This window comes from Lonchura striata, chromosome 3, assembly GCF_046129695.1.
Source record: "Lonchura striata isolate bLonStr1 chromosome 3, bLonStr1.mat, whole genome shotgun sequence".
Classification (NCBI taxonomy): Eukaryota; Metazoa; Chordata; class Aves; order Passeriformes; family Estrildidae; genus Lonchura; species Lonchura striata.
Genome location: NC_134605.1, coordinates 36,432,091 through 36,455,294, shown reverse-complemented (window position 1 = coordinate 36,455,294; position 23,204 = coordinate 36,432,091). Strand labels below are relative to the sequence as shown.

Genomic DNA, 23,204 nt, shown 5'->3' with positions numbered 1-23,204 from the left:
TCCTCACTGGTACTAGTGCACTAGTTTTATCCCTTGTGATTAAAGTGTTTATCCCTGCTGCGTAAGAAAAGCCACACTGGGCTGGACATCAGCTGTAGAGTAAAAATGATTAGGAATTTTTTTTTCTTTCCTCAATTTTTTTTTTAATGTGGCAGAAAGACTGTTTCTTATATTTCCTAGTTAAATATGAAGTTGTGCACCAATAAAACAGATAGAGCTTTTCATTGACAGATCCAAAGAAAAACATTCTTTATGAGAAAACACTGTATTGCTAATAAAGTGATCCCAACAGCCAAGTTTGTGCTGCTTAATTTGTTTCCTTGGAGTGTTATTATAATTCTGACATACTGAAAAATTGCCTCACAGAGACTCATATTGCATTTGTTGCCGAACGCCTCTTTGATATAACATTTGTTACTGTAGTGCTTGGGGTGTCTTCAGAGGAGTAATATTCTAAATGAACCTGGCTGTATCATCCCTTTAATGTAGAATAGAATTTTGCATTAAATTTTCAGCTTATTTCAAATGTGTTTTGCTAGCTGTTCATCATGAACGATCTGTTCAAGTATAGGGCCAGTATATCAATATAAAATCAGAAAAATCCTTAACACTTTCTCTTTAGGGAATCTCTCAGGTCGTTTCAATTCTTTTCTGTTAGATGAACAGACAGTATGAGCTCTTGTATTTATTCCTGCCTGTCAGGTTTTTTACAGTAGAAACACGAATCACTATTTGCAATGCAGGATTAGCCTGTCTCACACAATGTTATTAGAATTAGACCTGCCTAGTGACTTAATTACTTTTTTTTCTGTATTTAACTTTAGTTTTCACCCCACACCAGCTTTTGCACTCCCAGGAACACTCTGCTTCTTATGTTAGAGCAAATATTGAAGAACATATGTATTATTTGTCTAGATTTGCACAGACAGAAAATGAGAGCAGTATGTAGTCCCACCTCAGTGGTCTTCTGTATTCTGAGCTGCCAGTAAAATGTTAAAAGATTGCACTCTGATGTCCTATTAGACCTCAAGACTGGAAGGACAGTTTGTATTGAACACAGGCATTTTTCATAATTATGTTGCCTGCAGAGTTGCCACCTGCCCTAATTTGATATGATTACAGTGAAATGCAAAACTGTCCTCATTTCATAAGTGGAACTTTTCCATGTTCCCTCATAGAGAACAGCAAGATATACACACATGTATTGCTGCTGCAAAGGAGAAAGAAAAATATTACAATTAGATATCAATTAAGATTTGAACTCCTTTACCAGAGTGCAGGTCGCTTTTAGACAATTGCTTCTTTCTTTAGAGTTCTGAAAATTATTTTCTGTCTTAAAATCTCCATGAAAAAGACAGAATCGTAGCCATTCATCCAGATATGTCTGTACTATTCTGAGAGACATTATATATTCTGTGGCTTTTTAAAATTCTCTTTTGGTTGGATGGGCTTATTGTCCATGAACATTTATTTTTAGAGTAGCCTGGGCTTGCCTTGTAGTCTGAGTCATTTATGTAGCAATTTAAATATTTGTGTAAGCTCTCAGTGAGAGGCTCATGTTGAAGATTTATAAATGCTTCATAGATTAAAGAAATAGCATTTTTTATATACTGTTTATACAGAATGATGTCATATCTCATGGAAAAAAAAAATAAATGCAAAATTTGAAAGAAAAGCGTTGCTGTTTCTGGGTCACTGGATATTGTTTGCCATTTTACTTTCTCCAATAGTAATTTTGTGCATGCTTATGCATGTGTGAGTAAGAGAGTGAGACCTGCATGTGTGCATCTTGGTTTTTCTGCTGGTTTTTTTAGCTTGGCATATTGATTTTCCTGTACTGTGGACAGAAGATAACCTTTATAAATTGTATTTTAATATCCTTAAACAGTAGTTTTGGAATTAAAAAGGTGGAAAGCTGTGTTTTTTCTCTAGCACCTGGCCACAACTTTCTTGATGGTGTAGTGGCTTATTTTATATTGCATAGTCAGCGTAATAACCTTATGGTAAATACAAATTAGATGGAAATTTATTGCAATAGGAAACTGGGATTTTGTCTATAACTCCCAAAATTATAGGAGAACATTTTCCTTAATTCAACTTTTAAAAGGAAAAATAATAAATATTTACCTTCAAAATATAATTCTTAGGGTTTGTGCTTTACAATATTGTTTACCATGACAAATATATTTATGTTACTGAGCCATCAGTTGGAAAACATTGGTGTAAATTTAAGCTTAATTTCAGCTTGGAAACCTTTTCACAGTTCTGAATTATACTTGCTTGGTTCTGTATTCAGAAATTTGAATCTTTTAAGGATTTGCCCTTCAGTAACTAGCAAATGAAATTCTTCTGTAGTTGTTTTTGCCTTGTTTTGACCTTTATTCCAGGATAGTTGGATTTTCCCTGAGAAGACAATCTCCTCCCTCCTAAAGCTTCCACCACATGCTGAAAACTCCTGACCTCTCACTTCCCTTCTCAAAGGTACTGATCATAATCAAAGGCCAATGCCAGCATGAAGGCGGGAATTTGAGAGAACAGAGTTTTCTTTAGAGACTTCAACTACTTTTTGAATAAAAGATGAGAAAACCTTTCATGAATTGAGCTGATAGAGCTAAAAACCTAGCAAACTGAGAGTGAAGAGCTCCTTTCAGGCCAGATCCCCGCAATGAAATTTTCACTTCCACGGTTTTTATGGTAGAAGGTGTGAGTCTTCCAAAAGAAGTTTAAAATAGCGCTCCTATATCTCAACTTAATAAAAATTAAAATCACCTGGTTATGGCAGGAGCCTAGACTTGTCCTCTTTGATGTAAAGAAACTGTAGAAATTACTTCTGTTAATTAGGAAGCATTAAAAAATTGATTTTCTGTTAAATTTCATTTGGCAATAATCAAATCTTCCCATTTGCATGGGAAGAAGGGAGTTTCCTTTTTTATTTTTTGCTTCTGGAGCTTCTGTATGTGAGCAGTAAAGGTCATAGCTCAATTTCTTATTACATATAGACAGTATGGAATTTGTTGTGTTACATGAGTTTGGTATTCACTGACTTTACTGAGAATTGTGTGGGTGAATTTACACCTATAATTTAAATTGGAATATTGAGCAAGCAGATGGTACAGACTCTTCATCAAATGTGTTTGCACTATTGCATGGTTGCCCTGATGTGTCAGTCTCTTGGGCAAGACTGAATATTATTTCTTAGAAAATTTCCCCCCTCTGAAAGACTCTCTGCAGTTTGTCTCATAGCAGTGCAGAATATGCAAATAAAACCTCCCAAAAATAACAAGCAGTGGCTTGCTGGCATTGCAGAACTCAATGCAATTCAGGGTTTGAATGCTGATGCAACTAAACATTATTTGTTCAAGTGTGGTGTAAATGTTGTTTTAAATGTGTGAAAAGGAAATACGGAAGTTGTTTCTAAACTGAAATGGCAGGTCAATATTCTTGCTGGTTATTTTTGTAACAAAGATTAAAAGAAAGACCATAGCAGAAAATGGCTAATGTGGTTCATTACTTCTAGTCATTTGGCTTTAAAGGATCATTAAAATAGCAGTGAGTAACAGCACAGTGAAAGTCAGAGTTGTGTGCAATGTGAGAAAGCCAGACCAGCAGAATTGGCTACAATCACTTTATGTGATCCTTTCCCAACTCTGATGCAGTCCATTTGCACAATTATTTTACAAACACTTCATGAGACTAAAAAATATGCTCTGTGTCTTTGGACTGTTTGTGATAGTTTGCTTGAGCTGAAGAACTGCTCCCCCATTTGTAGTTTTAGAGAGGTTTTTAAAGACTTAGAAGAAAGATCTTCACCGTGTGAAGATTTTCACCGTGACCTTACCAGGGTCAGAAAACTCTAGGTACAGAAACCACACACGAACATTGCTTGTCATATTCTCTGGTTCAGCATTGCCCAAGTGCAGAGCTGAGCTTTGCAGTCTGAATACATGACTGCTGGCTTTGAAAAGACAGAATTCAATACTTCTTGCTTTTGAAATAAGCTTTTTTTTTTTTTTTTTCCCAAAACCAATCAATAATATTGAAGCACTCTGATGTGTCTTGTTTTGGGCATATATTTGTACATCTACTCATCTAGATCATTGTACAGAAAAATATAATCTACAAACTGATGATTATTAAAATGTCATGAGTACAAGTAAAGAATCCCATCTAAATTTTTAGCTTACTTTATTTGATTTTGCTGGATAGGTAGTTTTTACACCACTTGTAAGGTGGCCAATACAAGAAATTTGGATATTAAAGGGTTGTCCCCCAATTTTCAAACACACGGCTGACAGATTTCATGAGAGGGTTTTCAGTCTGATGTGATTTTATGATTGATGGTGGTTAATAATAATTGATGCTCCAGATGAAGCTGTGTGCCCCTGTGAATCCTCTGCATTTTCAGACTTGCAGATGTAAGGCATGGCATGGGACTTGAGATGACAAGTTATTCACAGGACTTGTTTTATGACCTTTCTTTTTTTAAAAATTAAATCTTTTTATGCAAAGGAAAAGGTATGTAAATCTAAGTGTACATATACAATTTAATTAATTTCTGAGTTTGTCTACATTATGAAATTGTATGGGCAGCAAGGAAAAAAATCTCAATAATTTACTATTTACCAAAGTACTGCTCATGATTGTTGTAAGAAAAATAGTGAAAATGGCTATAGTACAATACAGTAAGTATATCCCTTCCGTAGGATCTGTGAGAAAATATTTCAGCATCTTTTCACAGTGCACAAGAAGCATTCAAAATATAATCTTATATGCATATATTTTATAAATTATCTACTTGATTTTCTTCATATCTTTTTTCTCTTTTCTATAAAATAATTATGCATTTCAGACACTCTTCTTAGTTTTGTCTTTGTTCACATTCACATAACACCAAAAATGAGAAAAGGTCACCTGTAACATCTAAACATTTAATTAACACAAGCGCAGTGAATTCACTCCATACTTTGAAATCATGGTCCGTTCCCACAGGAATGGCCACACTGTCACCAGCTTATCCCTGGAGGAGATGCAGACAGCAGAAAGGTGTGGGGTTTACAGCAATATTCCGTTTAGTTGAACAATTTGGAGGAGGCTGGGAAAGTGATGTAATGAATTAATGCACACTAGTTATGGGACTCCAAACCTGTTAAGTTTTGTGTGAAAGTCTCGTCTGAGCCCAGCTTTCTTACTGCTCTGTTTACAGTCCCATTGCTGTTATACTCAGTGCAGGGCTGTGCTCTTCTGCCATTGCTGTTCACTCAACAGTGATGCCTGTGCTGTGCTGAGTAACTTGTATTGACACCAGGAGTCGCAGTCACTGTCCCACTGTAGCTGCAGTTGGCTGTGCTCTGGATGGACACTGCCGTAACAAGCACTGCTGAGCTGCAGGATTCCCTGTGCACCTTTCCTTCCTGTGCATGCATGGCAGGCCAGCTTGCACTTCCCTGTATATATATGTGTTGCTGTATTGCAAGTCCTGCCATTAGAGTGCTGCACTGCCAGATTTTTAGGATTATGTTTTTGAATACAGAACATTTTTAATACCTATGCTAAAGTCAGGAAAAAAAGAAGCTAACATATCCATTAATTTTCTAAGCAAGAAGTGGTTATTTTCAAGTATTTAAAACGTTTTCCAGTGGCACTCTCGGTTTAGCAATTAACACTGTGAAAAGATATCCTTTGAAGGACGTTGATAGATATTCGTGCATGGTCATGTTCAGAGCCCACAAAAGGGATGGATTTTTCAGAATTAACAAGTGTTGATGCAGACATAAATTTTAAGTGAGAGAAGTGGAAGTTGCATTGTGCTCATAATGTAAATGCTTAGCTTGCATGGAGCTAAATGTGAGGGGGAAATTTACAATTTACATGCTCCAATGTTAAGGATGTGTATAAATTATTGGAATTGCAGCTGTTGAGTGAAATTCAAATATTCTAACTTAAAAAGTCTAAAAGTTACTTGTGTAAATCTTTCCAAGTCGCCTTAAACTCCTCACTTAATGGAAATAAGGGGATCTTTTTCTGTGTCAATCTTGGATGGTGGGAATTACTCTGTGAAAGCATGTATTCTTTCTATCAAATGTAAAGGAAGCATGCAAGGAATATATTAGACTCATATAGCCAACATTTTGATGCTTAAATGTATTGAAATGAATCTCACACAACTATATTGTTACAGAATTTCTGAGAGAGGGCATGATTTACATTTGGAATGAGATTTGAGCTACTCCAGTCTAGGCCTCAGATTTGGGCCTTGTGAGGCCTTCAAGCCTCTGACGCAGTTAGAAATTAAGAGTTTGTGGCACAGTTAGAAATTGTATTAAGGTGTGATGTGGAGCACTGGGCTGTCTGGGTGTGAAGCAGTATAGGTTTATAGTGTAAGGTTTGGGCCACCTTAAGACAATGTTCACTTGCCAATGAGAGTGCCTTTTTAAACTGTAAACTATGTAGAAGTGTATATAAGCTGCCATCTTCTCTCGAATAAACAGAGAACGTTGCATTAATCATATTGGTTGGATGTGCGTTCTGTCCAGCCAGCTTTCCCGTTTTATGAGGTCCCTGGCTTTGCTATACTGTTTGGGAAAAGATGAAATGTTAAATGCAAAGCAGTAAATAATACTGCAAACCTATGTTAGAAGATGTAGCCCACAACCCTGCAGTGGGGATACATTTGCTTGTAACTGTGGTCAGTGAGGGCATTTTGTGATTTTCTTGGAGCTCCAAGTGATTCAGCCGGGGCACTTCCATCCAGGTGCTGGCAGCCAGGGCACTGGGCACTCCCTGGGGATGGGCTGGGCACCTCTGAGCTGCAGGATTGCCACGGCTGGGCAGGGCAGGGCTGTGAGGGACACCAGCAGGATGCCAGCCCGGCTGCAGCTGGGTGAGGCAGGGCTGGAGGTGCCATCGGGGCACCAACACTCCTGTTACTCCTCAGTTGGCTCTATTTGTAGCAGCTCTTGTATTTTGCTTCCATTTTGCTATTTATGCAATGTTAAAGGCTTGGTTTAATTTTTTCTTTGCCTTCTCTCTGAAGAACATAAGTTATACAGAGGGACAATTTAAAGAAAAAGAATAAAAAGCAGAAGCTAATTCTGTCTGAGAAAAAATATGTGAAGATTTGAGTAATTAAATTCGTAGAAGTTATAATCATAGTTTAATTACAAGTGTAGTTGAAAATGTGTGTTCAGACCAATTGAAATCAGGGTATTTATGATGTTAGGAGACATCAAACCATCCTTCCTGAATCTTGCTTCATTCTTCTCTCGGAGATACATGTACTTATATGAACAGATTAAAAATATGTTTGTGAAGAGAATACCACAATGTAAATTGCAAGTTTACAGTTACACATTTCTGTAGCTTTAAATGCACCTTTCATTCATAAGTACAGAATTTGGAGTTAAATTATAAGGCAATATGGGAATCACATAACAACAAAATTATTAAAACAAGTAAACTGGGTGTATGATAGAATGTGTTGAAGCAAATAAAATGCTTACATTTAATTTAAGTAATAAAACTTTAAATAGAAGCAACGAAATTACTTGTGGCTTTATAAAGCTGCTGGTCCTTTGAACTGGGCATCTTCCCATCATTATTTTCTTGCTTAGACTTAGGCTCATTCCTAAAACATTAAATTAGTTTTAAGTATCTGATTGCTCTGTCAGTGGAACTAGGACAGAGTTAAAAGTGGTATAAGAGTATTAAATATTTGCATCAGTTTTGTATTTCTTATATTTTGCTCTGCCATCATAGTTAGCAAGAACCTGTAACAGTCACTGCAGCTGAGAACATATGAATCACATAGGTTTGAGTGTGAGCTGAAAGAGGCAACAAATAAGCAATTTAGCTGCCATTTTATCAGTCTGCAGGTGTCCTCAATCCTGAGTTTTGGCTTCTGGTTGAAGCCAGTTGTCCATGCTTTTGTACTGTTTCCATTCAAACTCTTAGGTGCAATTATTATCAACTATTTTTTTAATATTCCTATTGTTTGGTTTATGTCTGTGGAAATTTCATGAAGGCTTGTACTTTTCAAGTAATAATTGGGAAGAGGGAAGTGAAAATTTTTGGTAGTTGTTGAGACCATTAACGGGTTCTGTAGGACAGAGGGCATAAAAACTTATCCTCAACTCATTCTATACAAAATAGCAGAAATCTGTAAAGCACAGTTTATGTCATTTGGCATGTGCTAGTTTCACATCAGCCTTAGAAAATATACTTTTCTATAAATGTACACTAATGTGTGGATATATGGAGGAATTTGTGGGTGAGATTAAGAATAGTTTTTAATCATTTTGAGCAGGGAGGGGTTTTTAAGTCTCTATGTTTTATTTATGGGATGGTTATTTGCCATAATGTTTGTTATGTCACAGTGCAGGAATTTAACATAATCCAAGACTTTTTCAAAACTCACAGATATCTGGTAAAAATAGGTTATAGTGTTAGAACATCTTTTACAAACACTTACAGAAAAGAAGAAATTAAAAATAGACATAGGCCCAGAAATATTTAAAAATAAAAAAGAAAATATTTCTCTTTTTTTCCTGAAATTATTGCTTCTGAAATGTGACAATCTGAGATGACTTCTTACAGACAGCAGACTGTTAAGATGTGTCAGTATAATTCAATATTGTATGCATTTGACATTTCTGAACTCATTGCTGGAAAAAATCATGCCAACAGTGACATAGGTTTTAAGCTCTGTCTCTTTGCTAGTATCAGGATCTGTTGTCTAATCAGCTAAGCAAGATCCAGTGAAAATATGAACTATGAAAAGATTGAAAACTAGGTTGGGCAAGTCTCTGAAAAACAGACTATACAAAATATTGCATTTGGAAGAGCATGCAGCAGTGGATGACTAGTAACACTTAAACATGCATGTTTTTCATAGAATCATAGAATAGTTTGAGTTGGAAGGGACATTTAAAAGTTATCTAGTCCAGCTCCGCTACAAAAAGCAGCAACACCTTCAAGTAGGTCAGGTTTTTAAGAGCCCTGTCCAGCCTTACCTTGAATGGGGCAACCCATTCCAGTGTTTCACCATCCTCACCATAAAAACACTTATTTCTCACATCTAATATAGATCAACCCTCCTGCAGTTTAAAACCATTGCCCCTCGTCCCTTCACTATAGACTCTACTAAATAGTTTATTTCCATCTTTCTTATAAGCCCCCACAAAATTCTGAAAACTTGCTATAATATCTCCCCTAAGCCTTCTGTTTTCCAGACTGAACAATCCCAATTCTCTCACCTTTCCTAATAGGGCAGGTGCTCCAACCCTCTGATCTTAGTGACCTTGCTCTGGACCTACTCCAATACAACCACATCCTTCTGATGTTCTGGGGACCCTAGAATTGGATGCAGCACTGCAGGTAGGATCTCACCAGAGCAGAGCAGAGGGGCACAATCCTCCCTCTGGCACTGCTGCCCACACTGCTTTGGATGCAGCCCAGGGCATATTTGGAATCTGGGCTGCAAGTTCTCCTTGCAAGCTCATGTCCAACCACTCACCCTCAGCACCCCCAAGTTCTTCTTGGCCTGGCTGCTCTTAATCCATTCATCCCCAGCTTGGATGGAAGAAAGAGAGGTAAAGGGGAGGTTATATAATTTATGTGTGAGGGCAGAACAGGATGTATTTCTGGGGGGAAAAAAAAGTACTCAGGAAATATTTCAAGGAGAATGGAGTGAGAAAGTTCTTGCTAGGGAAGAAAAAGGAAACCTTCTCGTTTTAAGGAGTTTAGTGAATAATAAATTGGAAAGGATAAGAGGGAAGAAATAAATACTTGATTGAAGTAGAAGCTGTAAGGACTCCAAAAGGCAGAATGCAGTTTCGTTGGTGTTCTAAAGCTAACATCTGTCAAAGATTAACAGGCAGTGTTACATGAAATCATAATTATGCTCTGCACTTAGAAATTCCTATGGCAGTATGCAATCAATGCAGATATTTTTGGGGAAAATCACATGCAAGAAAATATATTGCTAATTATGTAAGAACTTGAGGCTAAGAGACAGGAACCATGTTTTATACAATAAGTTTTGATTTGAGGCACAAAGACAACAGTTCTGAACTACAACTCAGGGCTCAGGTCAGGAAGTTAGTGAGACAGAGTTAGATGGAGATGTAAACCCCAGTGAGAACACAAGACAGTGCTGTGTAGAAGTGTAGATTCTGTGGTAGGAGTAGCAAGGACAATTAGGTGTATTGAGAAAGAGAAAGAACAAACAGCATGGAGAAAATGAGGAAAGTAATTTAAAAGTGATACACTTTTTTTTTTTTTAAGTGAACACAACCAGGTTGTGGTTCTAGAAGTTGTGGAGAACAAAATCTGATTAAGAAATAGCACACATTCAAATATGTGAATACCCTTGTGCTTGAGGAAGACATGGGTGAAAAGAAGCCTGTAAGAATATCATAGGTTTCATTAAATAGGAAGAAATACTAATATTTAGTAAGAGAAAATTCATTAATAGGCAATTCTTACTACATACTTAAACCTGGACCAACTTCAAACCTTGTCTTACCTTTGTAAGGGTTTGCTGATGAAGTTGTGTAGATGGTGCATTCTTCACCTATTTCTCCTCGGAATGAAGATAAAATATTCATCAGTAAAATGTTGACTTCAGTAACATTTAAATCAGTTCCCTAAGTGGAAAAAATATGTGAATACAAGACTTGTGCTAGTGTAATTGTATTGTATGTCTATTGTTCATTTTTTGCCTTTTTAGTTATGTTGCTTTCAAGTGTAGTCTTTTCCTTCTGCATCTCTAAGACAGCTATGCCAACAGAAAGTGTGAATGTAGGCCATGTCTCACTGGCCTTAAGTGAAACCATGGTGCTGGTGGAGACTTCCTGATAGTTACATCCAAATTCATTTGTATTCTTTTAATGGCAGTCATTAAGAGTGAAAGGTAACTATTTGTAGTAGTGTCAGCAGAAAATCAGGTTGATAAAGACCATGGTTTCTCCCATTTTCTGAGAGGAGCTATGCTCTTTATTCCTTTTAAGGAATTTTCTCTTTTCACAAAGAGATGCTTCAATTTATGGTAAAAAGAGTAAAGCCCAGATAGGTCTTGCAGTCTGCTCCTTCATCCCTTGTCAGGAATTAGTCTGGTAGTGTACACAAGTCATTTACAAAAGCAGTACACAGATACAGCAGCCTTGGACTTCATTGCCAGGAAGGTAACCGCAGTCTGAACAGGTCACTAGAGTGCATGGCAGCTAGCAAGACATATTCCTTCTTACTGGGTGGTACAGATGTGAAAGTTTGTAATGATTGAAAATTAATCTCATTGCAAAATTCTGATAGATCACTCCTCTGCCTCTGTTCCTGGTTTGTGTTTTAACACCAGGGGGTAACAACCATATATATGTGAAATGGGTTATACTTGTGACAACTAAAATTAAAGCGATCTGTGGATCCTATTAAATCCTTAAGAGAATCAAGGAAAACATGTATTATTCTTAGAAATTAGTCCAAACCTATTCTGTGAATCAGAATTCAACTTTGGGCAGCTCCAGTGTTTTGATGTAAGATCCTCTTTTAACAGGCTTTTTGGCTTATATGAAGGGTTGGCGGTATCTGGCAGACAGTGCTGCCCTTTTCATCTTGCTTTTGTTTGTAGTCCTTTGGGGAAAGGGCTAAAATATTTGGAATATAACCTTTCTAAGTGCTTTTGGTAGCATGCTCAGAAATGTGGAAGGATTATTTGATAGATGGTTTTCAGTATTCTGGTGCCTGCAGAGCCATGGTTAATCTTTCTAATCTTCTTTATCTAAGGTAATCTGTATATTCTGTCTCTGCATGTATGTGTCTTATGCTGAAACTGCATTGACAGAAAGATTTAAAACACCCATTTTTGTTTCTTTCCAACAGCTGGCTGTCCAGACTCCTTGATTAAAGAACTTCATCACTTCAGGATTCTGGGAGAAGAACAGGTGAGTTCACATCTCAAAGGCAGCGTCTTAATGTCATGAAAGAGAGACGCTAATGAGACAGTTTCATCTCTCTCCAGGGAAACAGAGTATATCTCATGACCCCAAAGACCTGAAATGTGGGGGAAAAAACTACGCAGGAGTTATATGTGAGAGCTGGGGTTTTTTTTCATTCTATCCGTCAGCCGTGACAGGTTATTAATTGGTACATCTGCTACCTGCCACAGTTTTTCAGCTTTTGACTACAGCAGTAAACAGACTCTCTAAAGCAGCAGACAGGTAAACAATCTGACTACAGGATTGGTGCTTACAGCTACTCATGATATTATCCCTCCCTTTGTATGTCCTTTTTTCTCTTTTAAAAGTGTTTCTCATAATTATAGCTGTGCTTTGCACTCAGAAAACTATTTCTGTAGAGGGACCTTAGGAAAGCATAAATGAAGTATGCTATACATCGCTCACAAGAAGGTCAGTTATTATTTTGTCAGTAATGAAATTAACATACAGAGGTATTGAGAAATGGCCTTAAATTTTGAAAGACAAGTTGAATTTTCATACACTCTAGTCTTCTGAAATTCAAGTTGTCTTTTTCTCTGAAGTATCCTTCCTAAGGTAGTGGTTACAAAGCCTGACTTGCATGACACAGAGCTGCAGATGCTAGGGACCAAGGGGCTGAAAGCCCAGCATTAGTGTGTTGTACATGACACTATCCACATCTTTTAATGAACCTGACACCAAGGGGCTTGCACAAGGTTGTATGAGGACTGTGACAGAGGTAGGAGCAACTCCTGAGATATTAATTCAAAGACATGTTTCATCATTTTTAAATTAGATTGTATTGTCAAGAACATCCTGTTGCTTTTCCTTTCCCTGTCACTCTCCCTTTTTTTATTACAATTGTGGCTGCTGTTACAATTTCTAGACTTCCAATTTTCCTCCACCAGCCCCCCACTTCAGCTGTTATAGAGAGTCACAAGTCATGTTTCTCAGGGACTCAGCTTTGCCTTTGCAAGAGATACTGGAAGCAGGAATATGATGAGATTGAGGACTTAAGAAGAGAAAATAAATTAAATTATGACCAGGATTGATGAGGTCAAGAGACTGATTAGAGCTACCTGACAAAAAGAGGACAGAGTAAGATGAAGCTTGGGTAGAATAAAGAGATGGGGGTGGTTCATGGAAGGGTTTGTGACTAGAAACCAGGGTCTGACAAGGAGCCTGGACCAAGGGCGGGAAGGGAAAGACCCAATACAGAAGCTTGCTGAAGAGACTGGTAAATAAAGGAAGATCTGCACTTAAGATGTGTGAAGAGGTAAAGCTAAGCAATCTAGGAAGAGTTGGACAAAAGGAGAAATTCGGAGGAAAAGTAAGGAACAGCTAAACCAAAAAGCTGCAAGTATGAGAGAGATTAGTGAATCAGCGAGACCGGACAGCTCCCCTGGAAAAACCCTAGAATGGAGCTGCGGACCTTAGCCTGACTAATGATCACTGACAGAGCAATATTTAACTGATGGACTTTCTTTGCAAATAGTGGTCATTGTCATGAGGCGTGAATTATTCCATTAGCCCATACATTTATAAGGATTGTTGCAAATATATTCTATCCCTACAAAAGCATTGTTATCATGAGTCTACTGAAGACCACAGTAGCTCTTGTTTGAAGTTAGCACACACTTTGATAGTGAGGAAATTGGTGCAAAACCAAGAGAAAAAAAAATACATCTAAATGAAGAAATAAAGGAATTACAGGCAAAGTCCTTATTCATATAACGATCTATTTATTTCTTATAGTTATTTTGTTAGATATTTGCATTTTAAAAATATATAAAATGTTTCTTTTTGTTATGCATACTACATAGAAAAAATGACATTAAATTATAAGATTGTTTTATTCAGACTTCTTACAATTTTAGTATTATAAACCATCATATATTTTCTTACATTACAAGCAATAGCCAAAGAGAAACAGGGACATGTTCCTGCTTCATATCCAATCTTGATTTATTTTTAAAGTGCTTATGTATTTAAGGCTGGATTATAAAAGCAGAATGGACTATTGTGATAATCTGTTCTGATCTACTTTACAATACACATTACATGACTTTTTTGGATTAATTCTTGTTTAAACTGCAATATATTGCCTAGAAAAACATCTATTATTTGTTTACAAATCACTTGCAGACTTTAGATCCTATTATACTTCTCAGTAGTGAAAGACAAAATATTCCAAGCCTCTTTGCATTCCTCCACTCTACCAACACCAGCATGATTCCTGTGTTGCATATCTCCCATTCCTCAGAGTTCAAGCAAAAAAACCCTGGTGTCACTGTTTTCTTCACTGAGCATTTGTTTCCTGTAAATAAAAATATAAATAAACTGACCCTATAAATGTAAATACTTACCTTATGTAACATTTGTTGATGTCATTAGGAAAGAAAGGTTTTTAGTGGCTTTCAGGATCAAACCTCTTGAAAACACGTCTGCCTGACTATCTGAAATATCTTTATAGAAACGTAAGCATTAATGAAAAACTAATGCTGAGAAATAGGAGTGTGAAGAGTTGATGAATAATATTTTCTTAAAGGAGTTGTATAATAATAAGGCTCTTTTTCAAATAATCAAACTTCTTGGTAGTCTCCTGTACATGTAAAATTTCCTTGTCTTCTGTTCTGTTAGGAACATACATTATGGGAAATTTATTCTAGGTGGAAAGTCTCTCTTTTAAGGTTTAGCTGATGGCAATAAGATAGTTTTTAAAGAGGGAATCAATTTTGGACTTTATGGAAAGACAAAATCATAACCTGCATGCTGAAATAGAAGAGTACAAGCTTCCCAGGCACATGGTATGCATTGTGGGTACCTAACCTTCCACATAAAACAGCTTCCAGAGTAATTGGCTGAAAATGCAACACAAATACAGCCACAGATTGCTGCCCCACTTGGTACTTGACTCTGAGATGGTGCCAGAAAGCCTGACCCAGGAAGAGTCTCCAGAAGCAGCTTTGTCTGGTTTCTTTTAACCCCCTTGTCATAGACTCGCCCAGTCCACAGAGGTTTGAACAAGACAAAACAAAGTCTCCTGCACATGGGGTCCCAGGTGAAGGGTGAAGCCTGAAGCTTTCTAAATGCCCAAAGCTCTGCTGAGCTTTCGCTTGCAATTTGTTGTCACTTTTCATAATCCATCTATTTCTTCTAGTTTAATGGGTGCAGCCCAATCTCATGACTAACTCTTCCATTTCTTAAATAGCTGAGATACAGCCAGAATTGGATTGGAAGATTTAGTAAATGAGGAGCTGTTGAAAAATAGCACAATGTAAGAAAATCTCCTGCAGTAGCCTTTGCCCTGTCAGGCTGCCTGTCTCTGCAAGTAAATGTTTCTACAAGTGGTGATAGTACAAGCTGCTTACAAGTATATGCTAAAAATGCACCAAATATGGGCTCTGTTCAAATACAGTGGAATGCAGGTAATTCTACAAGCCAATGCCAGAGACAGCAAAGAAAACACTCCAAGCATAGCAAGATGACTTGCAGTGAACTGTTATGGAGTCTCCCTAATGACTCTATGAGAAACTTCCCTCCTGTCCCTAAAGTGATAAAAAAAAATCTTGTTTAATTGTTTAAATGGAATATTGTGATACATTAATAAAATAGCAGCTACATCTGAAGTCCGGAAGGGAAAACAAATAGCACAAGAGCAAGTAATCTGCTGCTATACCTGAGTGCCCCCAACAGGTCACAGCACAGATGAAGCGGATGACTTCCTAGTGGCAGCAAAGGAAGCTGCTAAGTAATGTATAGCTGCGCTTCTCTGTTGCATCATCTGCTCTGACAACTTTGCAGAATGTATTGGCCAGTTCCTTGATATTTTGACAGGGGAACGATCAATTTTAACAGATCTCTCCTATCAGCTGCTACTGAAACTCATATCACTGCTCAGGTTTTTTTAGAACTGTTGTGAACGTTTATATCCCTGGAATCTGAGCAAACCTGAATGGGGACCATTTGTGGAGCCGGGGGGCGTTGTTTGGTTGGGATTTTTTTGTGGTATTTTAGTTTGGTTTTGGGGGGGTAGGGGTTTTTTTCCCACATTTCCTTGTCAATTAGGGAAAATTTACACAAAGGAATACCCTAGAATACCCTGTTTTGAAAATCTGCAGATACACGTGTCCATGCTCCTCAAAAGAGATTTGGGCTTGTGCTAGTTTTCACAGTGAGCTGTAACTTTAGGAGATAGAGAAATCAAGTATGAAATGAACACAGCATGGTTAGAGATCATTTAACATTAGTTGAGGTCTGGAAGGATTTTATATACAATGTGTGGGTATGACAAGGTTGATTTTTTTTTTAATTGCAATACTTGCCAGAGGATTTTTTTTTCCAAATGCATGCTACTGAATATTCATGTAAAGTCAGTCTTAAAGTAATTGATATATATTTACGCATTCAGGCAAAAGTAATGCCATATGACAATTCTAATTAATCAGCTGAGTTTAGTACAGGAAACTGTCAAATATGATCAGCAAAGTGCTTCTGAAGTATTTCTGGTTTAAGATTTTTTTGATAACTACACTTGGAAGAACTATAAGCTACATCTCAGTAATTCTAATCAGTTAAAGGATTTCTCCCATTCATAATTACTAAGCCAAAACTATTCTGTTAGTATTCCAGAACTTTTATCTTTACAAGTGTAGTTCTGTACCTCTGCTGCTTCCCACCCAGTCCCCTGGCATCAGTGTAAGTGTAAGTGTAAGTTCAGTGTAAGTGATACCTACACACATCTCTCAGTTTTTGCCCCTTTAATATCTCTTTTCTCTCCATCTCATTTGGCTCACCTTTTGGATTTGTCACCACAGTCTCATCACTTGCTCTCTAAGACTGAGCTGCTGCATTTAACTCTTGAACCTCTTTATGTCACCCTTATTTTTTTAATAGCTGGGACTTCACAACAAACTTTATAGCCTTGCAACTTCATATGACTCTCTTTCATTCCTATGCTATACCTGCCTGGAATGTCTCCTAACCACCCTCTTCCCTAACTCTGAGGTAATTTGAATTCATGAAAATTTCTCAGTTTTGTCTCTTCTGGATTATGATAACTTTACCCTTTAAGTTCTTGTCATAAGCAGGATATCTCTACATTCTTACACTTTTTGAACTTACTGTATAGTAGGCAAGTGAAAGTCATTTATTTTTGGTTCAACGGCTGAAATAAAGAATGAAAGGAAAGAAAGTAGAAGATACTTAGTCAAAACAAATTTAAAGGATTCTTTTTCTGTTAAAACCAAAAAAAAAAGCGTCATTTTATATAGAATTCAAATTTCTCTTCCACCTAGCTTTTATTTATTTCAGAATGAAGATTTGAACCCCAGTGTTCATGATCTCAGGTACATGTGGAAGTTAGGACTTCTTCCATCCCTTGGATAGCTTTGATATGCTTTCAGGAAATATGTATGTGCTCACTCTCTGACCTGAGAATTGGGACCCAGTATCTACTCCACTGAAATGCAGCAGCATCAGCTAAACAGAATTCCATGCATCAGTTACAGCTTTGATGGCTGTTACTTATAGCAGGAAGCTCCACTAGAGTCAGAAAAAACTAAATGTTTATCTCTGGCATTCAGTCTATTCAGGCTGATCCCCCAAATACCTGCTGGAAGACCACAAACTTCCAGTAGTTGTAAATACAGTGCTAACCCGTACACTGTGCTCGTTCCCCTTTCTTCATTGTATCATATTGCCCCTTGTATATTCAGTTTGGTTTCCAATACAACCTGATCCAGTATCCTCTGTTCTGTATTCTCTATTTTCATGTTCATCACCTTGTGCTTGCTTTCATATCATTCCACTAACTGCAATCTTTCTTTTTTTCTCCCCATCCCTACTCATTTTGTTTTGTCTGTGAATTGTGGCACCCTGATACAGAGGTTTCTTACCCCTAAGTTGTTCTTACCTCTAAGTTGTTTCCTTCAAACAACTGTTTGTACCCACTTTTCCATGACTCTCCAGTCAGGCAAATTCCACCTCTCTAGAGGTAGTTGTCTTTCTTGTATCCTTGGGTGCTCCTGTGGTAACAAGGAGCTGATCCTCTGAACTTGATCTTTCAATTTGATCAGGGACCAGCAGAGAAGCCCAAAAATTCAGGAACAATAAATTAGGGGTGCTCCATGAACAGCCATATCAGTCCATCACTTTTTAATCTGTATTTTAGATGACACATTTGTAAGTATTTTTACTAGTCAAAGGAGTACTACTGGTTTTGTACTGTAAGTTGCCTAATTACATTATGGAACTAATTATTGAAGTTTTTGTATGTGCATAATGCATATAAATAAAGTGCTTAGTCTCCACTATGGACTAATAGCCTCCACAATCTAATTTTGAAACACACAGATGGTTATTTGATTTATAGGAGCAGTAAAAACAACCTGACTGCAGAAAGTAGATTTGCTTTCCTATGAGACTCTTACATGCAGTTAAAGAAACAAGTAATTGAATTACATTTCAGAGATTTGGGCTTTACATCTACTGTTATGCTTTTGTCCAAAGTTGTCTGCAAGACTGCTACTGAGCAGCTGCTTTTAGATGTTGGGGGTGGGGGCAAGGGGAAAGGGAAATAAAGAAAACAATACCCAAAGTGTAAAAGCAAAATTAAAATGGTTCAAGGCATACATGATATGGCGCGATTGGGATTGGAATAAATGACCTTTAAGATTCCTTCCAACACAAACCATTCTATAATTCTATGATATTAAATCATAATTTGTAAATTAATTGACACGGCCAGGAATCACTGTGTTCATTAAGTGTGTTTTGCAGGAGTTTTGTGCGTTCAGGTGCATTTCAGTTTTGTTTTAGTATCTGAATCTCAATGTAACTGAAAAGGCTGCAATCTGTAATTAACCTGCTGTTCCTCTGTCAACCCAGAGATTTCATTTATATTACCCTTGATTTACAACATCAAATGATTGAATTTCCACTGCTTAAAAACCCAGTATCATTCGAAGACTCAAGGGAAACCATCCTAACCTGGAAAGTGGAGAGCAAGGAATAAATGGCTACAATTATCCAGCCTCCGTGTCTATGTCATACTGTAATTTATAATCTAAAGGCCCTGACAAGTCTTTACTAACAAAGATTACACTAAATAACTTCATTCTATGGTTGAAATACCATAAGTAGACATTATAAGTAAAGCTTTTTCCACTCCAAATTTTATTCCTTGAAAGGTATATATTTGGGCTGACTGGGACAATTCACAATTTGAGAAGAAGGTTCACTTGTAGTTTTCAGAGAACAAACAGAATGTTTTACAACTACCTTGTTCATATACCTTTAGCTATCTTAGCACCAATGTTTTAGAGTACGTTGTATTTATGAAGCTTTGGGGTTTTTTTCCAAATAGGCATTGAAATATATAGCTCTGGAGGAATCCAGTAACTATTTACCAACCTGTATTTCTGAGGACTTTATTACAGTTGCACATAAATACCTGACATGCTTTGTCTGGAAGCTGCTTTCTCACATCTGATGGCTGGTGATTTCTGTTTAATTTTATGCCACTTATTACCATAGCATTTGACGTTCTCATGACTATTAATGGATTTTGCCTCTTAATAGTACATTGAAATCAGCAAGTATCATTCTTCCTGTTTATAAATGGGGAACTGATGATAAGCATAGATTAAATTACTTATGTGAAAGCCACAGGATGGCTGTACTGCTGCCAGGAATGAAATTAGGTGCCACGAATGCCAGTTCCATCAAGTTTCCCATAGATTATACTTTGTGAGAGGTTTTTCCTTAAAATAATTGGAGACACTTCCCTCCTTATAGCATGCAGAACAACTGTACACATGATGAGTTCATCTCTAAATAGGAGGCACACTGATAAAAACTGAGTAGTTGATACTGTGAAATACTTTGAATGGACAGAAGAGTTAGATTCACCTTTCAGTGACAGCTCTTTATGTGTTAGATATCTAACCTAAGTTAGTTTTCTCAGCTTCAACTACAGCACTTCCATAGGGTGATTGATCTTACCTATCTTAGACATCATGTGTATGTCAGGATAAATGCCCTTCTTGAGATCTTATTTCTGCTCATTCACTTGGAGCCTTGTCTAGGCTAGATGTTTAATTTTAGATGAGCTAAAATTTCTGTGAGGTGGTTCACAGTCTAAGCTATTTAGATACCTAAACCTTGGTTTTAAAAATAGCTTAGGGCAGGTGAGTTAGAATCATTGGAACTAAACCAGCTATTGTAAGAGCCACCTAATTTCAGGTGACATTATCTAGGAAGTTGTCTAATTTCTCATTATCTTTGAAAAAGACAGGGCACTTGAGCTCTCAGTTCATATGCAGATGTACAAATCTAAGGAGTAAAGATGAATTGCATCCCATCTCTCCTGTTGATTATAAAAGAAGTCTTCACAGCCTGTGCAACTATAGGCATCATCACTGTGGAAATTAAAACTAAATTAAATGAATTCTACATTAGGTCTTCAGTTAAGAGGTGAAGTAAACCAGTGGGTGTTGTGTGCTGTAGTATCCTTATACTTAAGTCTCATTCAGACATATGTCTCATTCAGACATATGATCAAAACACATCATGGGCTCCAAAGACATTTAAGGGCTCCTGAAAATTGACTTGATTAATGGATGTTGGTTACATGAGTCCAGTATGATATGTATGACTATGGTGTATAGGAAAAAATGTCTTTAATAGATATGGTCTATCACTATATGCAAATAGTTAATTAATAATTCAGGACAATAGTTTTGGTCCTGTACAATTTTTTATAAATGCACCCTTAATATAAAGTGAGTAATTTTGTTTCACATCACTGAATAAAGAATATAAATCCACATACATTGTGTAGATTTTGCTATGGCAGCAAACATGTGTATGTTCTGCTACTTTGTGTTTCAGTTGGTTGCTGGGTTTTAATTGAGCAGGACACAAGGAAAGAGAAATTGGAAAATGACATAAATGTATCTGGACTTTGAAGGTAGAAAACTGGCTGGTAACTAGATATCAAGATATGCAAATGAATTTAGCAGGATCTTTTCTGGATCATTTTTCTGGCTGTTACAGTATGAAAATCACTGGGGAGGGTGCCATACCGATTTGGAATGAGTCCTGTGCTGAACCAGTATAAAATGTTAAATTTGTTGGACAGAAAACAATGTTGTTGTCCACCTTGCCTGTAGGTAAACTGGACATTTACATTCTGTATCTCTCCCTAACAAGATAAATTAAAAAAATAATAATAAAAAAAGGAAATTAGGGGAATCTCTTCATGTCCTTTTAGGTGAAGTCAATGGCTGGAATGCATATTCTTTTTTTTCTACTGAGAATTTTTAATGTAAATGCTGACAGAACCTCAGCTACAGTGTCACTGGTGTTTGCCTTCTTAATGAGAAGCTGTTAACAATCCCACATGCAGCACAAAGTTCCCTCTTAATAGGATAAGACAATCACCATCCTCACCTTTCAGGTCCAGTCTGCACTGAAGATAAATTAGGCTGCTAGAGAGTTTTGGAACTATGGTTACCTATATTTCTATAAAGGCCAGCTAAATGACTTGGAGCACTCAACACGTATATAGTGGACGGATCACAAAGCTTTCTGAAAATTGAAAGCATCCAATGTTAAATACTTATGGCATTACTCTGGGTTCAAGCATAATAACTTACTGAGCCCCCACATTCAAGGAGGCTGCAGACATGTCTTGCACATTTCTCAAAATACTATTATTTTCCAAATACAAGATTCTTAAATCAGAATTTCATTCATACACTGAAAGATATTTTGAAATCTTGTTGTCCTTTAGATTTTGCTTTTCTTTTCAGAGGGTGTTTAGATTTTTTGTTAATTTACAAAGTTGGATACTTTAAGTTTGGGTTGATTTTTTTTCTGTGATGCAAACTTTTGTAACTATATGTTACAGTCTTTTAAGAACTCTAATATTATTTTAAGAAGCCAGTTTAACCAGACATATTATGACAGCATTTGCAGAAGAATCTTCTGAAATGTACCCAATAGATGTAGAGCCTTCTTTGTAATTTACAATTCTTTTTTCTATGCTGTGTGTATGAGGTGTTAGTGTATGAGGTCCTAAAACTTCCATTTTCCTCTAAAGATTTCTTTGGAGGGGGGTGTAAATTGCAGAAATAATTTTTTTTTTGCTATCATCCTAAAAAAGGGAACAGGATTTTCATGAACCATTATGGGATAAAATCTTATGAAGCACTAAATATTGTTGTGAGTGCTGTAACATAAAGTTCTATTTTGTTTTTTTAGCACACCATAAAGTCTACTCGCGGAGAAAATTCATACCTACTCCCTTCCTCTTTGGCCTTTTGGATTTGCCTGTTTTCTTTGGGGCTGTTAGGATCAAATGCTTTCATTTATTTCCTTCCACAGTAGAGCAGATTTATTGGTGAAACTGAAGCCTGGTTTACAGTGGTTATACAGCCACTGGTGTGGAACTGCACCAACACAGAACCCTAGAGTGGATGTGATTTACATGTACACAGCATGATTTGTACTAGCTCAGCTTACCTCTGGCTGAAAGCAGGGTAAATTAGACATGGGAAAGTTATTGCAGTGACATCAGTCATTTTAGAACAGGCATTTTTGTCAGTTAGCATACACTGAGCATGTTACTTAATATTGCTGTGTGTCAGTGTCCTCATTAAAATCGAGGCATTTCTGTGGCCTTTTAGGCTATCAGGATGGAATTAAATGAAAAGTGAAAAAGCTAAAGAAAATTTCATGGGAGACACAGGAAAAAAAATACATCTAGCATTGAAATAAATGCATGTAAGAGAGTTATTCTGCAGATCATTTAGTGATCAGATTGCTTTTAAAATAAAGTTGCCCAGGCAAATTTTTACAGCCCTTAAGGTCTAAAACATTACACTGCTTCTAGGTATAGATCCCTGAAGGGTTTTTGTGTGTTCTCATCAATCTGTATACAGAATTTTTCATTTCTCTTTTGGACTATTTTTATTATGTTTACAATATTTTATAGTAATATAAGTGTATTTTATGTTACTTACAGAAACAGTCTGCTGTTTTCTTGATTTTAGTATCTCACACATTCTTCTGGTGACGCAAATGGCTGTAAGCCAGAAAACTACGTGCATGGTGTGAGTTGGAGCAGAGTGACGCCCCATTTAATAACACTGCAGAGTTTTAGACTTTTGACAAATAACCTGAACTTAGCATGTGAGACATTAGGACAATTGACTGGGATAGAGTGGATGT

At 36.9% G+C, this 23,204-nt stretch overlaps 1 protein-coding gene across 1 annotated transcript in view; it reads left to right on the top strand.

Annotated features, from left to right (window-relative positions):
• Positions 1-23,204, top strand: part of PRKN (parkin RBR E3 ubiquitin protein ligase) — a 681,559-nt gene that overhangs the window by 547,202 nt on the left and 111,153 nt on the right. The window contains exon 8 of the mRNA XM_021544140.2: positions 11,875-11,936. Coding sequence (XP_021399815.2) covers positions 11,875-11,936 — 62 coding nt within the window. The remainder of the gene's footprint in view (positions 1-11,874; positions 11,937-23,204) is intronic.